This window comes from Giraffa tippelskirchi, chromosome 8 (genome assembly GCF_054371585.1).
Source record: "Giraffa tippelskirchi isolate mGirTip1 chromosome 8, T2T-mGirTip1v1.2.pri, whole genome shotgun sequence".
NCBI lineage: Eukaryota > Metazoa > Chordata > Mammalia > Artiodactyla > Giraffidae > Giraffa > Giraffa tippelskirchi.
The window spans coordinates 114065763-114083754 of NC_137282.1; the positions used below are offsets into that span (position 1 = coordinate 114065763).

Sequence of the window (17992 nt, forward strand, 5' to 3'; positions counted from 1 at the left end):
AGTGCTCTGTCCTGGCTCAGTCGTGTCTGACTCTTTGCGACCCCATGGACTATAGCCCGCCAGACTCCTCTGTCCATGGGATTTTCAGGCAAGATACTGCAGTGTGGTGCCATAACAAATCTGGGTACATTCGCACCGTGGAATCCTGGATGGAGGTGCTCCAAGATGCTGAAGGCAGTTATCTCTGGGATGACGCCTTGTTTGATTTCCTTCTTGGTACCATTGTATTTTGAAGATGCTCTTTAACGAATACATAATTCTTTTTTTTTTTTTAAATAACAGGTAAGATGTTTTGTCACCATTAAAAGTCTGATTTTTAAACAGATTCTTGGACTGGTGGGTCATATCCATCAGCCTGTTCAACTTCAACACCTGTTTCATTCCCCAGGAGATTTTCCAGAACTCTTGCCTTCACCATGGATGCTCCATGAGTTTTCCCAATTCAAACCTGCTCTTCTTCAGCATTTTTACTTTTCTAACAAAGACATCATGGAGTGGATAAAGAGATTTACAGGCCTTTTCTGTGTCTTTTCCAGTGTGTCTGGAATCAATCTGTTGATCACATCTTTCAAGCTTTGTCTGCACCTCTCGAGTCATGATTTCCATCGTCTTATGGGCCTGGCAGACCTGCTGGTGCTGGGCGTAGGAGATCTTCCAAGTCTGATTGTTGCATTTTTTAGTAAAAACCACACAGAATAGATGAAGCAGATAACCCTTGGAAGTCTTGACATCAATGTGAACTTCAGTCATGGTCTACCATTTTTTGACCATGGAACACACTTTGTAATGGGTAAGATCCATGCTGTGGATCTGGCAGTGTTTTGCTCTGAACATCCTCAGTAGTTAGCTTGAATTTTCTAAATGCAGCTTCATGATTCTGCAGATCAGCAAAGCTCACTTCAAAAACACAACTCTTGGAACTTCCCTGGTGGTCCAGTAGCTAAGACTACATGCTCCCAATCCAGGAGGCCCTGATCAGGGAGCTAGATCCCACATGCTGCAACTAAGACCCAGCACAGCCAAATAAATAAAAATAAATATTAAAAAAAACCCCGAAAACACAACCCCTGAGGCTGTCAGTGCGATTCTGTTTCCTTGAGTTCTCGTGACTCGTGTTTTCCCAATATTTCTTATATTCAACATCGCTGGTGCTTTCACATCATAGCTGTCTTTCTTAGAAAATGGGTCAACCACTTTCTTCTTGAGTCCCTTTTTACCTCCTTTCACAAGGCACTTGTTTTTGTTGACCGCCATGGTGCTGCTCAGAGAGCCAAAAGATACATAATGCTTTTGGAATAATAATAAAACCCAGCACCCAAAGTATTGTTGATTGAAAACACAGGGCAGCCTCAACTTCTCTGAGATTTGGGACTGACTGGAAAGCAGGGTTGATAAGAGCACATGACTCCCAGGTCGTGGTGAAGATTGAGTGGAGTGCCTGGCCTGGGGCAGGGAGCATGTTGTTGTTCAGTCGCTAAGTTGTGTCCAGCTCTCTGTGACCCCATGGACTGCAGCCCGCCATACTTCCCTGTCCTTCGCTGTCTCCCAGAGCTTGCTCAAACTCATGTCCATTGAGTTGATGGTGCCATCCAGTCGTCTCATCCTCTGTCACCCCCTTTTCCTCCTGCCCTCAATCTTTCCCAACGTTAGGGTCTTTTCCAGTGAGTTGGCTCTTCACATCAGGGCCTGGATAAAGGTGCTTCCTTCTCTGTGCTCGTGACCCCAGGCTTCCCGCCCTTGCCCATGACTCAGCCCTCAGCCCTCTGAGTCGAGGGAGCTTGAGAAAGAGGGAACAGGAGTCTCAGGAGGCAGAGCCCCTGTCACCAGTCCCCCCTCCTGTGTCAGGGATCCACGGGGTTGGATTCCCTAGCACTTTGGGAGAGCTGAGAGCCGAAAGCTCCCACATCCCCAGCCAAGTTGGTCAGCTTGCCCGGGTTTTTGGCCAAGGCCACGATGTGGTATCTGCAGGGCCAGTCCTGTTTGGGTCTTACTGTTTTATTTGCTGGCCCAGAAGGATTCTGAGGCCCAGCCTTTCCCTGCTGCGCCAGCATGGCTTGCCAGGGCGCTCTTCCCCGAGGGGGAGAGAGATTAAATGCCTGTCTTTGAAGTCTTGTCACTCCTCTGCTTTTGTGCTTCATAATCTTGGCCCTCCTTAAGTGTCACCTATTCTGAAACTCAGCCGTTTTGTTTGTCACTGAACTGAAACTTGGTCTGGTGATTATTGATCAGGAAGTGGCTTCCTCTCATTAACTGTGTATGTCCTGGCCCAGTCAAAGGCTTTGGCTCCCCCAAGGTAAAGAGGGTCTATCTTCCAAAACCAGAGAACAGATTAGATTCAGGAATCTAAGTGTGTTAAGGAGACAATGGACTTATTGTCACTTTCCTTTCTTCTGTTATGTGGAGGGCCTTATTTCTGTCTGTTTACAAGGAGATACTCACACTAATTCATCCACCCATCCATCCATCTATTATTTTAAAATACATATTGGCCAGATAGAGTAATGTTAATAATATTATTAATAATTAATAACATTATTAATAATTAATACATTGGTGAACAAGATAAACGTGGTTTTAGGCTTTTAAAAACCACAAATACACAGTGCCAAGTGAAGGCAGGAACGGCCAACAGGCTGGTGTCCATAGAAGCCAGCAACAAGGTAGTCTCTGGTGCCTCTGGGGAAGAAAGGAAGATGTGATGATGGTTTACTCCCTAGACATGGCTTCATTCCTTTATCCCTCTCTCACATACATCTCTTCTCCCGTCCACTGATTCTTCCTCTTACTTGGTCTGTCATTCATCTGTCAGTCTGTCCATCTATCCGTCGGCCCATTTACTCATCTTCCCATCCATCCACCCACCTATCCATCCATCCTCCCGCACACCCATCCTTTCATATACTCTCCCGCCTACCCATTTCCCACCCATCCATCCATCCATAGTATGGTATTCTATACTTCTGTACATACACCCTTAACACTCACCCCCTTCCTGTTTGTCCATCCACTTTCCCATCTGCCCAGCCATTCTCTCATCTGCTTATATACCCACCCAGCCATGTTCCCATCCACCCACTGGCTATTCTGTAACAGGTTGTATGGGATTAGGACAAGACGAATCAGAGAAGGGCTTTAGCTTTTCAGGACTCACAGTCAGGTCAGAGAGAGAATCGGTGAACACAGAGGACTGTGGCAGACTTCCGAGGTGGTATGGTGGTTAAGAATCCACCTGCCAATGCAGGGGACACAGGTTTGATCCCTGGTTCCGGAGGATCCCACAGGCCCCAGAGCGATAAACTCGTGCCTTAGAGCCTGTGCTCTGCAACGAGAGAGGCCACCGCAGTGAGAGGCCCTGCAGCCGCACAGCAGCCCCCAGTCACCAGAAGTAGAGAAAGCCCACACACAGCAACAAAGACCCAAAATAAAAAAAAAAATTAAAAAAAGGGACTCTGGCACCAGGTGAACTGTGATGAGAGCCCTAACAAGGTGGAAGAAGTTCTAGCAGAGGATGGGAGCTGGGGTTCTGGGAGCTTTTCATGGAGCAGGCTGGGGTTGAGTTAGACTTTGTGGGGTGGTTAAACACAGGTATGGCGAAGGCACTCCTCACGGAGGAAGGAGCATAAAGAAAGGCCTGGAAGTAGGGGGTGTCAGGCACTTGCTGTCGCAGGAGGTGATTGCAGGGGAGCAATGGGGTCTTGGAAAAGTGGAAGGGGCAGATGACTAGGGCCGGGGGCGCCAGGCCCAGGAATTTGGGCTTTATCACATCAGCAGCAGGGAACCACTGATGGTTCATCCTAAGAGGGTCTCCAGTAGAAGGCAGCGAGGGAGACGGGGGAAAGGGACTGGTGTACACAGCCGCTGGGCAGGAGCTCCTGGAGATTGTCCTCTGGAGGGGAGAGCGCACCAGGCAGAGGGTTGGACCTGAGTAGAGTCCTGGCAGCTACTTCCTGTGTGACCTGGGCCAAGTCACCCTCCCTACCTGGGCCTGTTTCCTGTTCAACAGGAGGAGACAGCAGTGCTTTGCATCTCTCGTGGACCCGTGCTGGCTAAGGTGGGATACTCCTTATCCTGCCTCAAGAGACCATAGGAGGCCTCAGCAGGCCCCCAAGGACTCAAGCCTCCGGAAGGCGGGGCTGTGGTGCTGTGGCTCCACTCTGCCCCCCACGCATGCCTGCCAGCCCGGGGCGGTGGCAGCATCTGAGCCCAAGGCCACAACTGCCACCCCTCCTGTCCGCGGCCCTCGGACCACCCTGCTCGAGTTGATGTTGAGCCCTTCCCTTGCACGTGGCTGGTTTCACTGTGACCCTGGTTTCCTCCAGGGCCCAACTTCCTCCTTCCTTAATTAAGAGTTGAAAGTTTCCCCACGATTGGTGGCCGTTGTCACCACGCAAAGATTGACTGTGTGCAGGCAGGGCAGCCCAGCTGGACACTGGGGCGCAGACCAGCCCCCTCCTTGGTGCCAATGGCCTGAACCTCTCTGGACACAGGCCTGGCTCGGCGTCCAGAATCAATCAAGGGGACGAGGAAAACAGAAACCTTTCGCCTTGACTGCTCCGTTCTTTGGCTCTGACCCACTGGCCGTGGCTGCTCATCTGACAGGTCAGCTGCGAGCCTTTCCTCACGCCTGCTGCCCAGCCAGGTTGCTAGGCAACCTCACAACTGATCCCCACCCAAGGTTCTTCTGCCCACTCTCTGCACTCAAGCCTTTTGTTCCTTCCTAGAAAAAGAAACGCGTGTTTTTGAGGCTGGAGCTGGTACACTAGAGTGTGGTAGATGCTCCCTCACCTCTATGAGAAAGCCTTTTCTGCCAGGCGCAGCCTCAAGTGCAAAGCCGCCCACTTACTAGAACTTTCTGCAGTGATAAGACTGTTCTGTATCTGCTCTATTCAGTATGGTAGCCACTATTCACTGGGGTTAATGTAACTGGGAAATTACATTTTAAGTTTCATTTAACTTCGGGTAATTTAAATAGGCACCTGAGGCCAGCAGCTACCATATTGGTTAGTGCAGTTCAGGTGGGTTCCTGAGAGGACAGGGTGCTCATCTCTGGAAACATTGAAAGCAAGTTCTGGATGAAGGGGTCGCTTTCTGTGCCTCAGCCCCAGTCTGTCCTCACCAAGACCCCTGTGGCTGATTGCCAGATGTCCACTGAGTGAAAATAACCTTTAGAAACCACTTGGATTCCTTAATCTGTGTTTCAGGACCTCCTTGTTCAGAAAGTGAAGTGTGAAAGTGTTAATCGCTCAGTTGTATCTGCCTCTTTGCGAACTCATGGACTGTAGTCTGCCAGGCTCCTCTGTCTATGGGATTCTCCAGGCAAGAACACTGGAGGAGGTTGCTGTTCCCTTCTTCAGGGAATTGAACCTGGGTCTCCTGCATTGCAAGCAGATTCAGTTATAGGTTAGCTATAATTTTATCATCCAGCTTCATTTACTTATTAGTATGGCTTAATTATCTTTTTCTTATTACTATATTATTTTCCTATTTATCATTTTAAAGGATTGCTTACTAGCCCACTAAGTTAATTTAACTATCATCCTTGGGTTGAATATTTAGGTTATTTCCAGTTTTTTTGCCATTATAATGGGCTAATGTGAATTTGGTCTTAGTATATGTTTTCTGTTGTCTTTTTTGGAATTATTTCCTGGCCTTACATTCTCAGGAGTGAGTGCTAATAGGCTTAAAAGGTATTTTCAAGGCTCTGAAAATCTGTTGCCAATTTTGATCTTTATGAGATTGAATCTCTATATTCTTGTCAGTAATGAATTTACCTATTTTACCACTTGTTTGCTTACCAGCATTGGAGGTTGTCATTTTTCCTTCTTTGTTAATTTAAAAATGTAATGTGTTAAAAAAAATACATTTAAATCGGTTCTACTGAGATGGATGAAACTGGAGCCCATTATACAGAGTGAAGTAAGCCAGAAAGAAAAACATCAATACAGTATACTAATGCATATATATGGAATTTGAAAGATGGTAACGATAACCCTATATGCGAGACAGAATAAGAGACACAGATGCATGGAACAATTTTATGGACTCTGAGGGAGAAGGTGAGGGTGGGACGTTCTGGGAGAATAGCATTGAAGCATGTATATTATCGTATGTGAAACAGAACACCATTCCATGTTCGATGCATGAGACAAGGGCTCAGGGCCGGGGCGATGGGATGACCCAGAGGGATGGGATGGGGAGGGAGGTGGGTGGGGGGTCCAGGAAGGGGAACACATGTAAACCCATGGCTGATTCATGTCAATGTATGGCAAAAACTATTACAATATTGTAAAGTAATTAGCCCCCAACTAAAATAAATAAATTTATAAAAAAAAAAAAAAAAACAACAAGAAGTAATAGATTCACACTTCTGACTAGAAAAAATAAAAAATAAAAAAATAAAAAAAAAAATAAAAATGTAATGTGACCTTCTCAGCTTTTTGGGAGGAAGAGTCTTTTGGCAGAAGAATCTGTTTGCCTGGGGCCCGTTAGTAACTACATTTCCCATCTGGGTTGCTGATCCCATTTTATCCGTCAGGTCCTCTGAGAAGCCTCAGTAAAGTCAGTTTTTAGATCATGGTACCGTTGGGAGTGAAGGTAGCTCTCATTACACAAGTGTTGCATGGTGAAGTATTTTCATAGATGTCTACTGTCTGCTAGAACCACCCCAGAGTTGGGGGGGTCATTTCCTTTTTGGTGGCAAAAGACAGTCATCCAAAAGGGAGTCTAAGGGCAGGTCCTGCTTCAGGATCGGCTAGCTCCAGGTGCCCCACAGACTCTCAGCCTGCACCTTCCTCCACTGTGGCCTCCCTGATCTTGGCCTCATCCTCAGGCAGGCTCTCCAAAGGGGTGGCAAGATGGGCTCCAAGACCCTCGAGCCTTCCCATCTTACAGTTTAGCAACCCAAGAGAAAGAAAAAAAGATGTATTTGCTGACAAGTTTAGCAAAAAATAAAAAACAAAAGACCACTTGGGTACAGCCTTGTTGGCCTGCCACTGGGTGTGACTGAGAGGGTCAGGACTGAGTGGCTGGGCTGGGCTGTGTGCCAGGACTGGGTGGGCTCAGCCCCTCATGAAACTCTTGCACGAAGAGTGAAAGAGAAGCAGTTCCCCAAAGCAGCTGGTGCTGTGAGTCCTCAGGGGCAAACGCATGCAGGCCAGTCCCCCTACTGCCCCGCTTTAGGATTCATTTCCAGGCGGCGCCATGGGCTCCCAGGCCTGAAGTGAGTGGTGCCCGGGAACAGGCACCCCCCCACCCCCTGCCAATCAGGCCCTCCAGCTTTTGTGCCCTCATTTACTCTGTTTGGTTCTGCAGATAACGCGGTTGCCGTAGACGGCACACTGGGCACTGCATCACCTTCACAGACTCGCTTTCTTCTGCTGCAGACTGGGGACTGGGGGCTGGGCTTTAAGAGGGGCAACTGATGTTCTTTCTGGTCCCTGTGTTCCGTGGTATCAGTCCTTTCCCTGGTGGAGAGGGAGGGAGGGACACAGTGCTCAGCCTGCAGCCAGGAGGGCAGGCAGGGCCCGGGGGCCGTCCCCAGCTGGCGGTGGCTGTGTGGGTGACTCTCAGGAAGCCCTCAGCCCCTGGCTGGGCCCCTTGGCTTGGGCAGAGCTTCTGCTGGAAGGGTTGTTCCCACCTCCTTTGGGCTGGGCCCCCGTGCTGCACAAGGGCGAGGATTGTTCCCGGAGAGGTGCCTGGGCAGAAACACAAGTGGCCACTGTGTGTCTGCTCTCCAGGGTGTGTGGCGAGGCGTTAGTCACCCCTGGCCAGCAGTGGGGGCTGGGTGGGGGCTCTTGCTGTCCATCCTTCGCTGGACCCCAGTCTTGCCTCAGTCGGTGGGAGAGATGGACGTCAGAGGCCACAGATGGCCATTTGTTCTTTATATGACTTCTTGTCTGTCAACTCCCACTGTGTCCCATCCACGTGGACAACCTTTAGCTTTCCAGTACCCACCCACTCCCCAAGCTGCCCTCACATCAGACTCTGGAGAGAGCTTGGCTATCATTTCCCCTTTCTCCTACTGCAGAATTTACAGGAACCTCTGGCAAAATGGTCAGGAACATGGATTTTGAAGTCACACAGGCTTCTATTTAACTTCCAGCCTTGCTATTTTACCTGCTCTGTGACCTCGAGCAAGTGACTTCACCTCTCCGAGCATCAGTTTTCTTGCAAATATAAAATGAGGCTCTTATAGATGTATGTGTTCTCAAATTCCAGACCAAGAGAAGCCAAGCTGCTTTCATATGCTCCATCCTATAATCTCATGATAGAATTTAAGGGCAGTCACTGTGTCTTCTTCACTGAATAGTAAACCTGAATGTCTATCACTCTGTTCTCTACACGTTTTGTGAACCTGAACATATTTAATCACAATGCAATGATGAGTAATGGCCCTAATGTCTACCAAAAGGAGCTACAAAGTTCAGAATGCATTTTGAAATGTCAAACAAGGAATAAATCACATTCAGGATAGTTTTAATGTTAGGTATTTTATTATATGCGTTTATTCTATGTTATGCATTATTTAATATGTACACACTTATGGTATATGTCTACATATATATACATAGCTAGTATACTAGTATCTCAACATATTTGAATACTTTAATTCTTTCTAGGTGAAAGAGTTTACAAAATATCTTTTTTCCTACTGCTTAACAAAAAAGGTGACAATTATGCTTGTTCACCCTATTTGATTAAAAATAACAATTTTTGCTGAAAGAAAAAAGAGGCTCTTAATAATACCATGCTCTTGTAAAAATTAATTGAGGGGATCTAGCAGTGTCTTCTTGGGCCCTCTCTAAGCTCGGCTACTTTGGAGTTAGTTTCACTTTCAGGCTCCCCTTGGGAGCACAATGACCTGGCAGCTTGACTGTGGTAGGCAGTGCCAGAGGCTAGCTGTGAAACAGGGCTTAGGGCAGTATTCTGAGATTGCATTTCATTGGCTGACTTGATCACATGTCTGTCCTTGAACCAATCACTGTGGTAAGACGGAATGCAGTGTACTGATTGGACAGCACAAATTATCTACCTGCTTCTAGACATGGTGGTGGGATCAGCCCCATTATAGCTTGGGGATTGGGAATGAGAGTGGGTTGGCTCCTCTGAAGAAAGATCAGGGAAGGGTGAATTATGTTATGGGAGGGCAATAATTCCAACCTTTAGGAAGAAATTCTTCACTGGAAAAGTGCCTCACAAGTCACAGGCACTCTGTAAATGATGCTTGAATGAATGAATGGAGAATAAGCTGATTCCCACCAGCCTAGTATAGTAAAGACCACTGAACTGGGAGTAAGACCACTGCAGCTCCCAGTCCTGGGTGGGTCCTGATATCTCTGAGCTTCAGTCTGCTCATCTGGGAAATGGGCATGATGGCTGACCTCTCACTCCTGGGCAGATCAAATCCTGGCATCTCTAGTCCTCCGCAGCTACCAAGCACTCTGACAGTGAGTGGTTGCTATTGGCTGTGGTTGTCGTTTATCTTTAGCAAAGGGAGGTGGTACAGGGAACACTGGGCCCTTGCCAGGACGGGCATGCTGAGAAGTGGTGCAGAGCTCAGGCTCTTTGAGATAGGCAGGCTGGAATTTGGATTCACCCTTCACCCTCCTGTTTGCTGTGTGACCTGAGGCGTTGACTGTGACTGCGTCTGTTTCCTCATCTGTAAATTGGGAATGCTGGTATTTGTCTCTAAGGGCTGCGTTGAGGATGAAGTGAGAAATTCTATTTAAGTCCTGTCCCAGCACATAGTGAGTGCTCAGATAGGGTTAACTGTTTTATAATTGGAGATTATGACTTTCTCTGTGGCCTTCAGGTGATAGATTGCTGCTGTCACCTACACACTGGCACTTGCCATCTACCTCTACAAGGATTAGATTATGAGCTGCTGACCTTCAACATCCCCTGAAGGGAGTTCAGAGTGGAGATCAGCAGCAAGGCGCTCTGTGCACTGGGAAAAACTGGCAGAACAGGTCTTCAGGTAGATATTTTCAGGAGACAATTTTATGAGTGAATTCTTGCATCTTCTCATATCTAGAAAAGCACTAAAGTCCTTCCTGGTGACGTCAGTTTTTTGTGACTAGCAGAAATCTGCAAGAAAATATGTGCTTGATTGCACTTACTCCTCTTTCACCAAAGTCACATACTTACTGACCTTCCCCCTGCCTCTTTGGAGCAGTCTTTCAGAGCTGTCTGAAATCCTGTCTCCCGGGCTATCGTCCTCATTTTGCCCCAAATAAAACTTAACTCACAACTCTGATGTTCTGCATTTTTTTCAGTTGACACTGCCTTAACCAGGCTTTCAGAGAATTTAATTTGGCCAAGTCCTTTCATGTGCCATGATTGCTCCCAGCCCCTTTCTGGCAGGTTCTGGGTCTCTGTGAACTCAGAGAGAGGTGCTGAGGCGGGTGCTCCTCAGTGTTAATGTTGGCACCCTGCCTGAGGCTGGACCCTGTGGTCAGTGCTACCTTTCAGGGTGGAGGGCAAGACAGGTTTTATGCACTCCTGGAAAACAGCCCCTGCCTGGGCCTCTTCTACCTGCAGGAGAGAAGAGTCCTTAAGGAAACCCAGGAAAAGCTGACTGTAGCCTCCTTCACCAGCTCTCAGGAGTGAAAGATGAGTAAGTGAAGGCAGCCTTTGCTAGCTTAGCTCTCCCTGTGCTGCTGTGGCAGGGGACTAGGAGGGCGTGGTCACGGTGGTTGCCTCGGTCACCTGGCTCTCGCTCTAGATACTTGCTAAGCCCTTTGCTGTCTTTTCTGCCAATGAGCAGAGTGGGCCTTAACTTTGCTTCTGGATCTGGACAGGAGGAGGATTGTGAGTGCTGTACTGTGAAAGGATGCTTTGATAGTCTTCTAGTGGGACAGAAAAAATCAGCTTTACAAGAAATGAAAGGGCAGGCACATCATCAGTTAATTGATGAATTTCTAAGGTGTTCCAAGCGAGCTTTCAAAACTGAGTTCAGTGGGGAGGACCTGACCCAGGTAGGGCTGAGTGGTGCCTAGGATAGACAATGGCCTCAGGGAATGGCCCCACAAGAAAGTCCGTTCCCTGGACTGAGCTTCTGGGCCAGACGTGGAAGGTCCCCTAGACCACATGGCCACCAAGAGTGCAGAGCTGGGAGCGGGGCTGCCTGTGTTCCAGTTCAGCTCCATCACCCGAGCTTCTGGGGCTCTGCCTCCGTCTCCTCATCCGAGGTAACAGTCACACCTACCTGGCAGGATGGTTGAGAAGATAAACGAGTTACCACGTGTCGAAGTGTAGACGGATGTCCCATGTGGACTGGGCCCTTGAGAAATGTGAAAACGTTATTGTCACTGTGTGGAACCTGCAGGCTTGGTGGCTCAGTTAACGGAAGCGTTTACCTAAACTGAGAATAAATTTACAAATGAGCGTAAAAGTTGCCTGTTGGCATCATTCCCTTCCAGAAGGTTCCCTGGTAGGGCGTGGCACCCCTCCCAGTCCCCCGTCCCCCCCCCCCCCCCCGTAGGCACATTGTTCTGCTGACGGCAGAGCTGGGTCTCTGCAGCCGGCCGCTGAGCTCCTTGGGGCCAGGGTGGGGTGGGTGTGTCTGCATCACCAGTACCACGGGCGGGGCATCTGGACTCAGAGGCTCCTGAGTTCTGGAGATGACGGGGGACCTTGGAGAGTAGTGTGCAGTGCCAGAGTGTTGAAAGTTAGAGGACCTCGATTCAGATTCTGGGACTGCCTCTCTGGTCCCAGCCTTGGCCCTCTCTCTGGTCCGCAGAGTGGTTACCGTGTGAGGTGACGTGAATGCGCGCGGTCATCCGCAGGGTGAGGGGTGGCGCTGCTGTCGGCATTTCCATCGGCTCACGTGGCGGAGCTGTCCTGTTAGGCAAGTGCCCTGTGGTACTGTCCTCAGAACAGCACCGAGGTGGTGAAGTCGAGGGTGGCCCCTTTTTCATGTGCTTTCCACCACACTGCTGTTCAAAGGCTGCAGACGTGCAGATGTGCAGCTGGCTTTTAGGCCCCTGTTGTAGGAAAGTGTGCTCTCTTCCAACCTGGGGACCTCCCTTTCCCCTGACCAGCTGCATGGTGAGTGGGTACTCCTAGAAGTGCCCCCCACCCCAAGGCTTCCGGGGACCAGTTGGGTCTGCCTCTTCTCCTGGGCACTAGCACATTGTGGGTGAAATCGCTTGTACTACTTACATGGTTACTTCTCTCTCACTCTCAGTTTTAATTGTGGTTAAATATGCAGAGCATAAAGTAGACTGATTTAGCAAATTCTGACTGTACAATTCAGTGGCATTGGGTCTATTCACGGTGTTTGTGCTGCCTTCCCCTCGATCCATTTCTTGAACTTTTTCCTCATCCCAAAGAGAAACTCTGTACCCACTAATCACTTAACTCCTCATTCCTGCTGGTAACCAGCCGCTGGTAGCCTCTATTCTACTTTCTTTCTCTATGAACGTAGTTTATTGACTATTCTAGGTACCTCATTTATGTAGAATTATGAGATATTTGTCCTTTTGTGACTGTATTATTTCTTACTGAGCATAATGTCCTCCAGATTCATCCATGTTGTAGCTTGTGCCAGAATTTCCTTCCTTTTTAAGACTGAATAGTATTCTACTGAATGTGTAAATCATCCTCCCAGGAAGACTGGTTCCGGGAAAACCCCACAGATACCAAAATTCATGGATGTTCAGGTCCCTTATATTTCCATAGAAGCTGTGCACATCCTCTTGTATACTTTAAACATCTGTAGATTACATTTGATACCTAAGTCTATGTAAATGCTATGTAAATAGTTGTAAATATGATGTAGATGATGTATAAATAGTTGCTAGGCACATGGCAAATTCAAGCTTTGCTTTTTGAAACTTTCTGATTTTTCTGAATATTTTTGATCTTCAGTTGGTTGAATCTGAGGATGTGGAACTTAGGATACAGGAGGGCTGACTGTACCCTATTTTGTTACTTCATTCATCTGCTGACGGACACTTGGGTTGTTTCTACCATTTGGCTCTTGTGAATAGCACTGCTGTGAACATTGGTGTACAGAGACTGCTCAAATTCCTGCTTGCAGGTCTTTCGCAAATATACCTAAGAGTGGAACTGCTGGGCCGTATGGTAGTTCTATGTTTAACCTTTTGAGAAACTGCCAAGCTCTTTTCCACAGCAGCTGTACTGCTTTTCTGCCCACTAGCAATGCACAGAGGTACCAGTTTTTCCACATCCTCAACAGTTATTTTCCGTTTTTAAAGAATTATATCTATCCTTGTAGATGTGAAATTCTCTCACTCTCTTTTTCATCAAATAAGAAACCACTGTTAGGACCAGGTGAAGTAAATCTATGAAAAACTCTTTTAATTTTGCTGTTAATATATGTGACATAATGCAAATAAATGCTCAAAACATTCTTTTAACACTTTAAAGCAATACAGGGAGAGTAAAAGTGTCCTTTGTCTCTGTCCCCATTTCAGGCTCCACCTCAGCCTGCTGTCAGGCAGTATCTTTCCAGAGTTTTCCATGCATTTACATTTCATGTGTGAGCATTTATGAAAAAGTAGTTTTCCATTTTTTTTTTTTAATGTAAAAAGCGTCATACCACTTTTTATTTTTTAGTGACTTGGGTCTTTTACAGAACACCCAGGAATCTTTCCAGGCTGTTTGTAGATCTATGCTGTTCTTGTATTTTTATTTATCCCATAGTACAGGTGTCTTATTTTTAATTTTTGTTACTAACCACAGACCATTGTTTGTCTCACATGCCCCACTGTGCTGACATCATGAGTGAGCGCTGGCCATTGTTCAGAATGCCGTACTTTCTGCTGCGGCCCCTTATTTGCATCTGGACATCCGGCCTGTGTTTCCCACCCTCGTGGGCCTCTCTGAGCTAGCCCCAGGGGTCAGCTTCCTGCCGACCATGCCTGCTGACCTTCCATGTTTCTGCTTTTCAGGCCAAGAACAAGGAGACAGGTGCCTTGGCCGCGGCCAAAGTAATTGAGACCAACAGCGAGGAGGAGCTGGAGGACTACATCGTGGAGATCGAGATCCTGGCCACCTGTGACCACCCCTACATCGTGAAGCTCCTGGGTGCCTACTACTATGACGGGAAACTGTGGGTAAGGCTGCCTCTGCCTGCCTCCCCCAGCACCCATGGTGATACCACCAGGCCCTGCCCGGTTCTGAGGGCCTCAGCTCTTCCTCCGCTTCTGCTCTGAGGGCAGGGCTGGGGTGAGGACAGGGTGAAGCGCCCTCCCCTTTCTGCAGAGCCTCTCTACTTTGGGGCTGAGTGTAGTGGTGTGGAGCAGAAAGGAATTCAGAAGCTCTACTGCCTGGCCTCAAATCGCAGCTGTGCTTGGATAACCGTAGGCAAGTTATTAACTTCTTGCCTCAGTGTCCCCAGCTGTAAGATGGGGATAATGCCAGTACCTAGCGCACCAAGTTTTCCAGAGGTGAAATGAGCTAATTCATGCTTGGAGGAATAGCTGGCCCGTGTCAGAGCTCGCTGAGTGTGAGCTATTTTATTATTTGCTCTGGTGGCATCGTTACTGCCACTGTGGCAGCTGCTCCAGGGGGCTTCCTTTCAATGGCAGCACTAAAGGGGACCCTGTAATAGCCCCTACTCTCTGGCTGCAACCTCGTATTTTAAGATGCACAGTGTAGATGCATCAAAGCCCCACCTTCCCAACTCAGCATTCCCCTTGGAGGAATTCTGGGGTGCCCTGGTTTTCAGAGCCTGCCCTGTGGAATGGCTCCCCCATTGACATTCTTCTAGCCTCTCAGTTTATAAAACCCAAACTTCCTAGAAGGTACATGTTGTCATACTCCCTTTTCAGCCAGTATTGTACCCATCAAACATCATATTTATGTCTCCCAAACTCAGCCGAACATTAGTAACGGAATGATGTGCAGGAAGTCTCATGAATTAATAGATGCAGTTGGAAAACTGTCAGAATCACTGGTAGACGGCTTGCAAAGGGAGCAAGTGTCAGAGGGGCTGGGCCTCTGGGAGTGAACCAGATCTGCGTGAGCAGTCCAGGTTCATGGCACCATAGATACTGGTTGTCAGTAATGATTTGGTGGTCAGGAGGGGGTTTTTTTTGTTTGTTTTTGGTTGCACATCTTGTGGGATCTTACTTCCCCAGTCAAGCATGAAACCTGGGCCAGTAGCAGTGACAGTACTGAGTCTTAACCACTGGACCACTGGGGAATTCCCAGGAGGGAATGTTTTAAGCACTGGACCTCCTATCATGATAGTTTATCATGTATAGGGAGAGTGTCATTATGTATTAGATACGTTTTAGGAAATTATTGGGCAGTCTGAGTTGCTATGTCATGCTTTATAGTTTTTCCCACTTGAAATAATGGGAAATAGATACCAAGTTGATTCTTGGAGTCAGAATGCCTGATTTTTAGGAACAGAGCTACTGATGCTTAATGGGGAAATCTGTGTTTCATTTGAGAAAAGGATCCTGTTATTTAAGAAAACCAAAGGAGTGGTTTAGAAACCACCGTCAAACTTCATCCCTCTCATTTCAGAGAAATGAGGAAAGCCAGTGTCCGAGGGGGATAAGAAACTTTGCTATCTACCAGATAGTGGACCAGAGCTTTGTCCACCAAAACTGGTTGCCCTCCAGCTGAGGCCAGCTTCCCTTTGCTTTTCTGAGCATCTCCCTGGGGAGTCTTCTAGATGCCCCTGGGGGCAATAAAGCCACCATCACCTGACTGTCAGCTGAAGATTTCAAAGCCCTTCCTCATTCACTGTCTCTGGCACCTTGGAAGGTGATCCAGGCGGGGAGACTGGTCACCCTTTCCCAAAGAGGAGGTGACGGATGCACAGAGAGGGCAGGCTCCTTGCTCATGGTCACACAGCTGACACCAGTGTATTTCTGCTGTCTTGATGCATGGAGCTGCTTTTTAGAAAGGTTTATTCTTTTAAGAAATTAAAATTGTAAATACATGGTTATCAGAAAAATGAGAGTACGCGGAAAAACAAAAGATTAATGTCACTTGAATCTTTACACCAAAGATAATCATTTTTAATAATATAATAAATTTTTCTAGACTTTTTCTATATATACACACAGGTTTTTTTTAAAAGATGAACTTATACCAGACTTGCTACTTCACTCTTACTCTTTTTGTTTAAGATATATTAAGAATGACTTTTCATATTTTAGGGAAACACCTGCATCTTCGTCTTTTCTTTTTCTATAGAATTCCATCTTCTGACTATTAAGCAGTTAGGCTGTTGCTTTTGTTTTTTATTGCTGTTATAAACAACTCTGTGATGGACATCTTTGAATTTTTATGTTCTTGCTTGAGAGTCTCTTTAGGAGAATTTTTAAGATTTTTAAACCTCTATTGCAATACTGGCCTCACAGAGCCCACTTTTGTATGTTGAGTATTGAGTTTTTCCATCTCACCACCTACCCACAACACACACACCCATGCATCTATCCATCCAGCTCTCCATCCATTCAGCCTTCATTGGATTGCTAATTACGTACACATTGAGAAAAACATCTTTTATATATCTGTTCCCATTTGTTGCTGTTTACCAAGTTCATTACTTTTCCAAGTGCAGAGATAATGCCAACAACAGCTAATATTTATTAAAGGCTTACTGTGTGCCGGGCCTTTTGCTGTGCATTTTACTCGCGTTATGTCATTTAATCATATTCTTTGAGGCTGTTGCTTTATCTTCATCTTACAGATGAAAGTGAGAAAGGAAGACGCTAAGTCAGTCTCCCTCCTCCCCCCTCCCCACACAGCTGGCAGAGCTAGAAAACCCAGTGGAGGAAAAGGACAATTTGTAACTGGACAGTGACTGTGGTGAAGATGTTTAAATAGATACACCAGAATTTTCTGTCCCAAGGTTGTCACTTTAGGCTGGTACTTTCTTATCCAGGGCTGCTGCTATGGCCAAAATCATTTCTCAGCCCCGTCTTATGTAGCTGCCCCTACAGCCTACATTTGTTACTTTGTAGACCTTTAAAGGTGTTATCTCTCATTTTTGATTTGGGTTTTAGACATTGTGAAATCAAGGAAGGTGGCCCTGGAACTGGGTGGTTTGAGAAGGGCAGAGGATTTCAAGCAGGATCAGCTTGGGCCGAGGTGTGGAGGTGGGAGAGCTGTGACATGTTGGGATCCTGGGTATACTAGGATTGGTGGGTCTACCAGCATGTTGTAAAAAATGAGGGTGGTCGTTGGAGGCAGGGCCGTGGAGGGCCTTGAATGCCAAGGAGAAGGTTTACACTTGGTCTTTTAGATTAGTGGTTCTCAAAGTACAGCCTCTCAGACCAGTAGTAGCAGCAGCAGCAGCAGCAGCAGCACGGACCTTGTTAGAAATGCTGAATATTAGGTCCCAGCTCAGAGCTGCTGAATCAGAAACTCTGGGAAGGGGCCCTGCCATCTGTTTTAAGGAGGCTTCTAGGTGACTCTGATGCTTGTTGAAGTTTGAGAACTCTTGCTGAAGGTAATAGGGACCCAGTAGCAGTCTCATGCGGGAGAGACACACAGTTTTAAAAGAAATCAGGTTTGCGGGGGCAAGAGTGAGAGCACCCAGGCCGACCAGGAAGTGGTCAGAATAGACCAGGCCAGAAGTCCAAGGACGTGAGATGGGAACGTCATTGGTCAGAAAAGGGCTTAGAGGAAGGAACGTTTGAGCTGGGTCTTAAAGAATGCGTAGGAGTTCTCCAAGGGATAAGAGGGAAGGGCAGTCTGAAGCAGCATGGACAGAAGTGTGGAAGAGAGAAGTCTCATCCTCAAACACTGGGTTAAAGGTGTTTCCTTCTGTGAGATGATTCTTGGCCCCATCTTGTGGCCAGGTCAGGTCTTCTATGTGGCTCCAGGAGCCAACTTTTCTGTGTGGGTGTCTTTGACAAAATCAGCCCTGCCCTGGGCTCTGCTTTCAGGGGCTGGGCTTTAGGATGAGAAATTGACTGTTGCCCTAGCATCCTGCCCGGCCGTGGCAATCGGGATGGACTTTTCCCAGGTGGGGCGGAGGTCACTCACCAAACCGTACCCC

General features: G+C 47.4%; 1 protein-coding gene and 1 pseudogene across 2 annotated transcripts in view; one reads left to right on the plus strand and one right to left on the minus strand.

Moving 5' to 3' along the window:
• Nucleotides 1-17992, plus strand: part of STK10 (serine/threonine kinase 10) — a 129562-nt gene that overhangs the window by 12192 nt on the left and 99378 nt on the right. For both annotated transcript variants that reach the window (XR_014062263.1, XM_081520716.1), the window contains exon 2: nucleotides 13917-14081. Coding sequence is in view for 1 of the 2 variants with exons in the window: in XM_081520716.1 (XP_081376842.1) it covers nucleotides 13917-14081 (165 nt within the window). In the remaining variant the exon portion in view is untranslated. The remainder of the gene's footprint in view (nucleotides 1-13916; nucleotides 14082-17992) is intronic.
• On the minus strand, nucleotides 317-1254 carry LOC145517684 (small ribosomal subunit protein eS1-like; annotated as a pseudogene).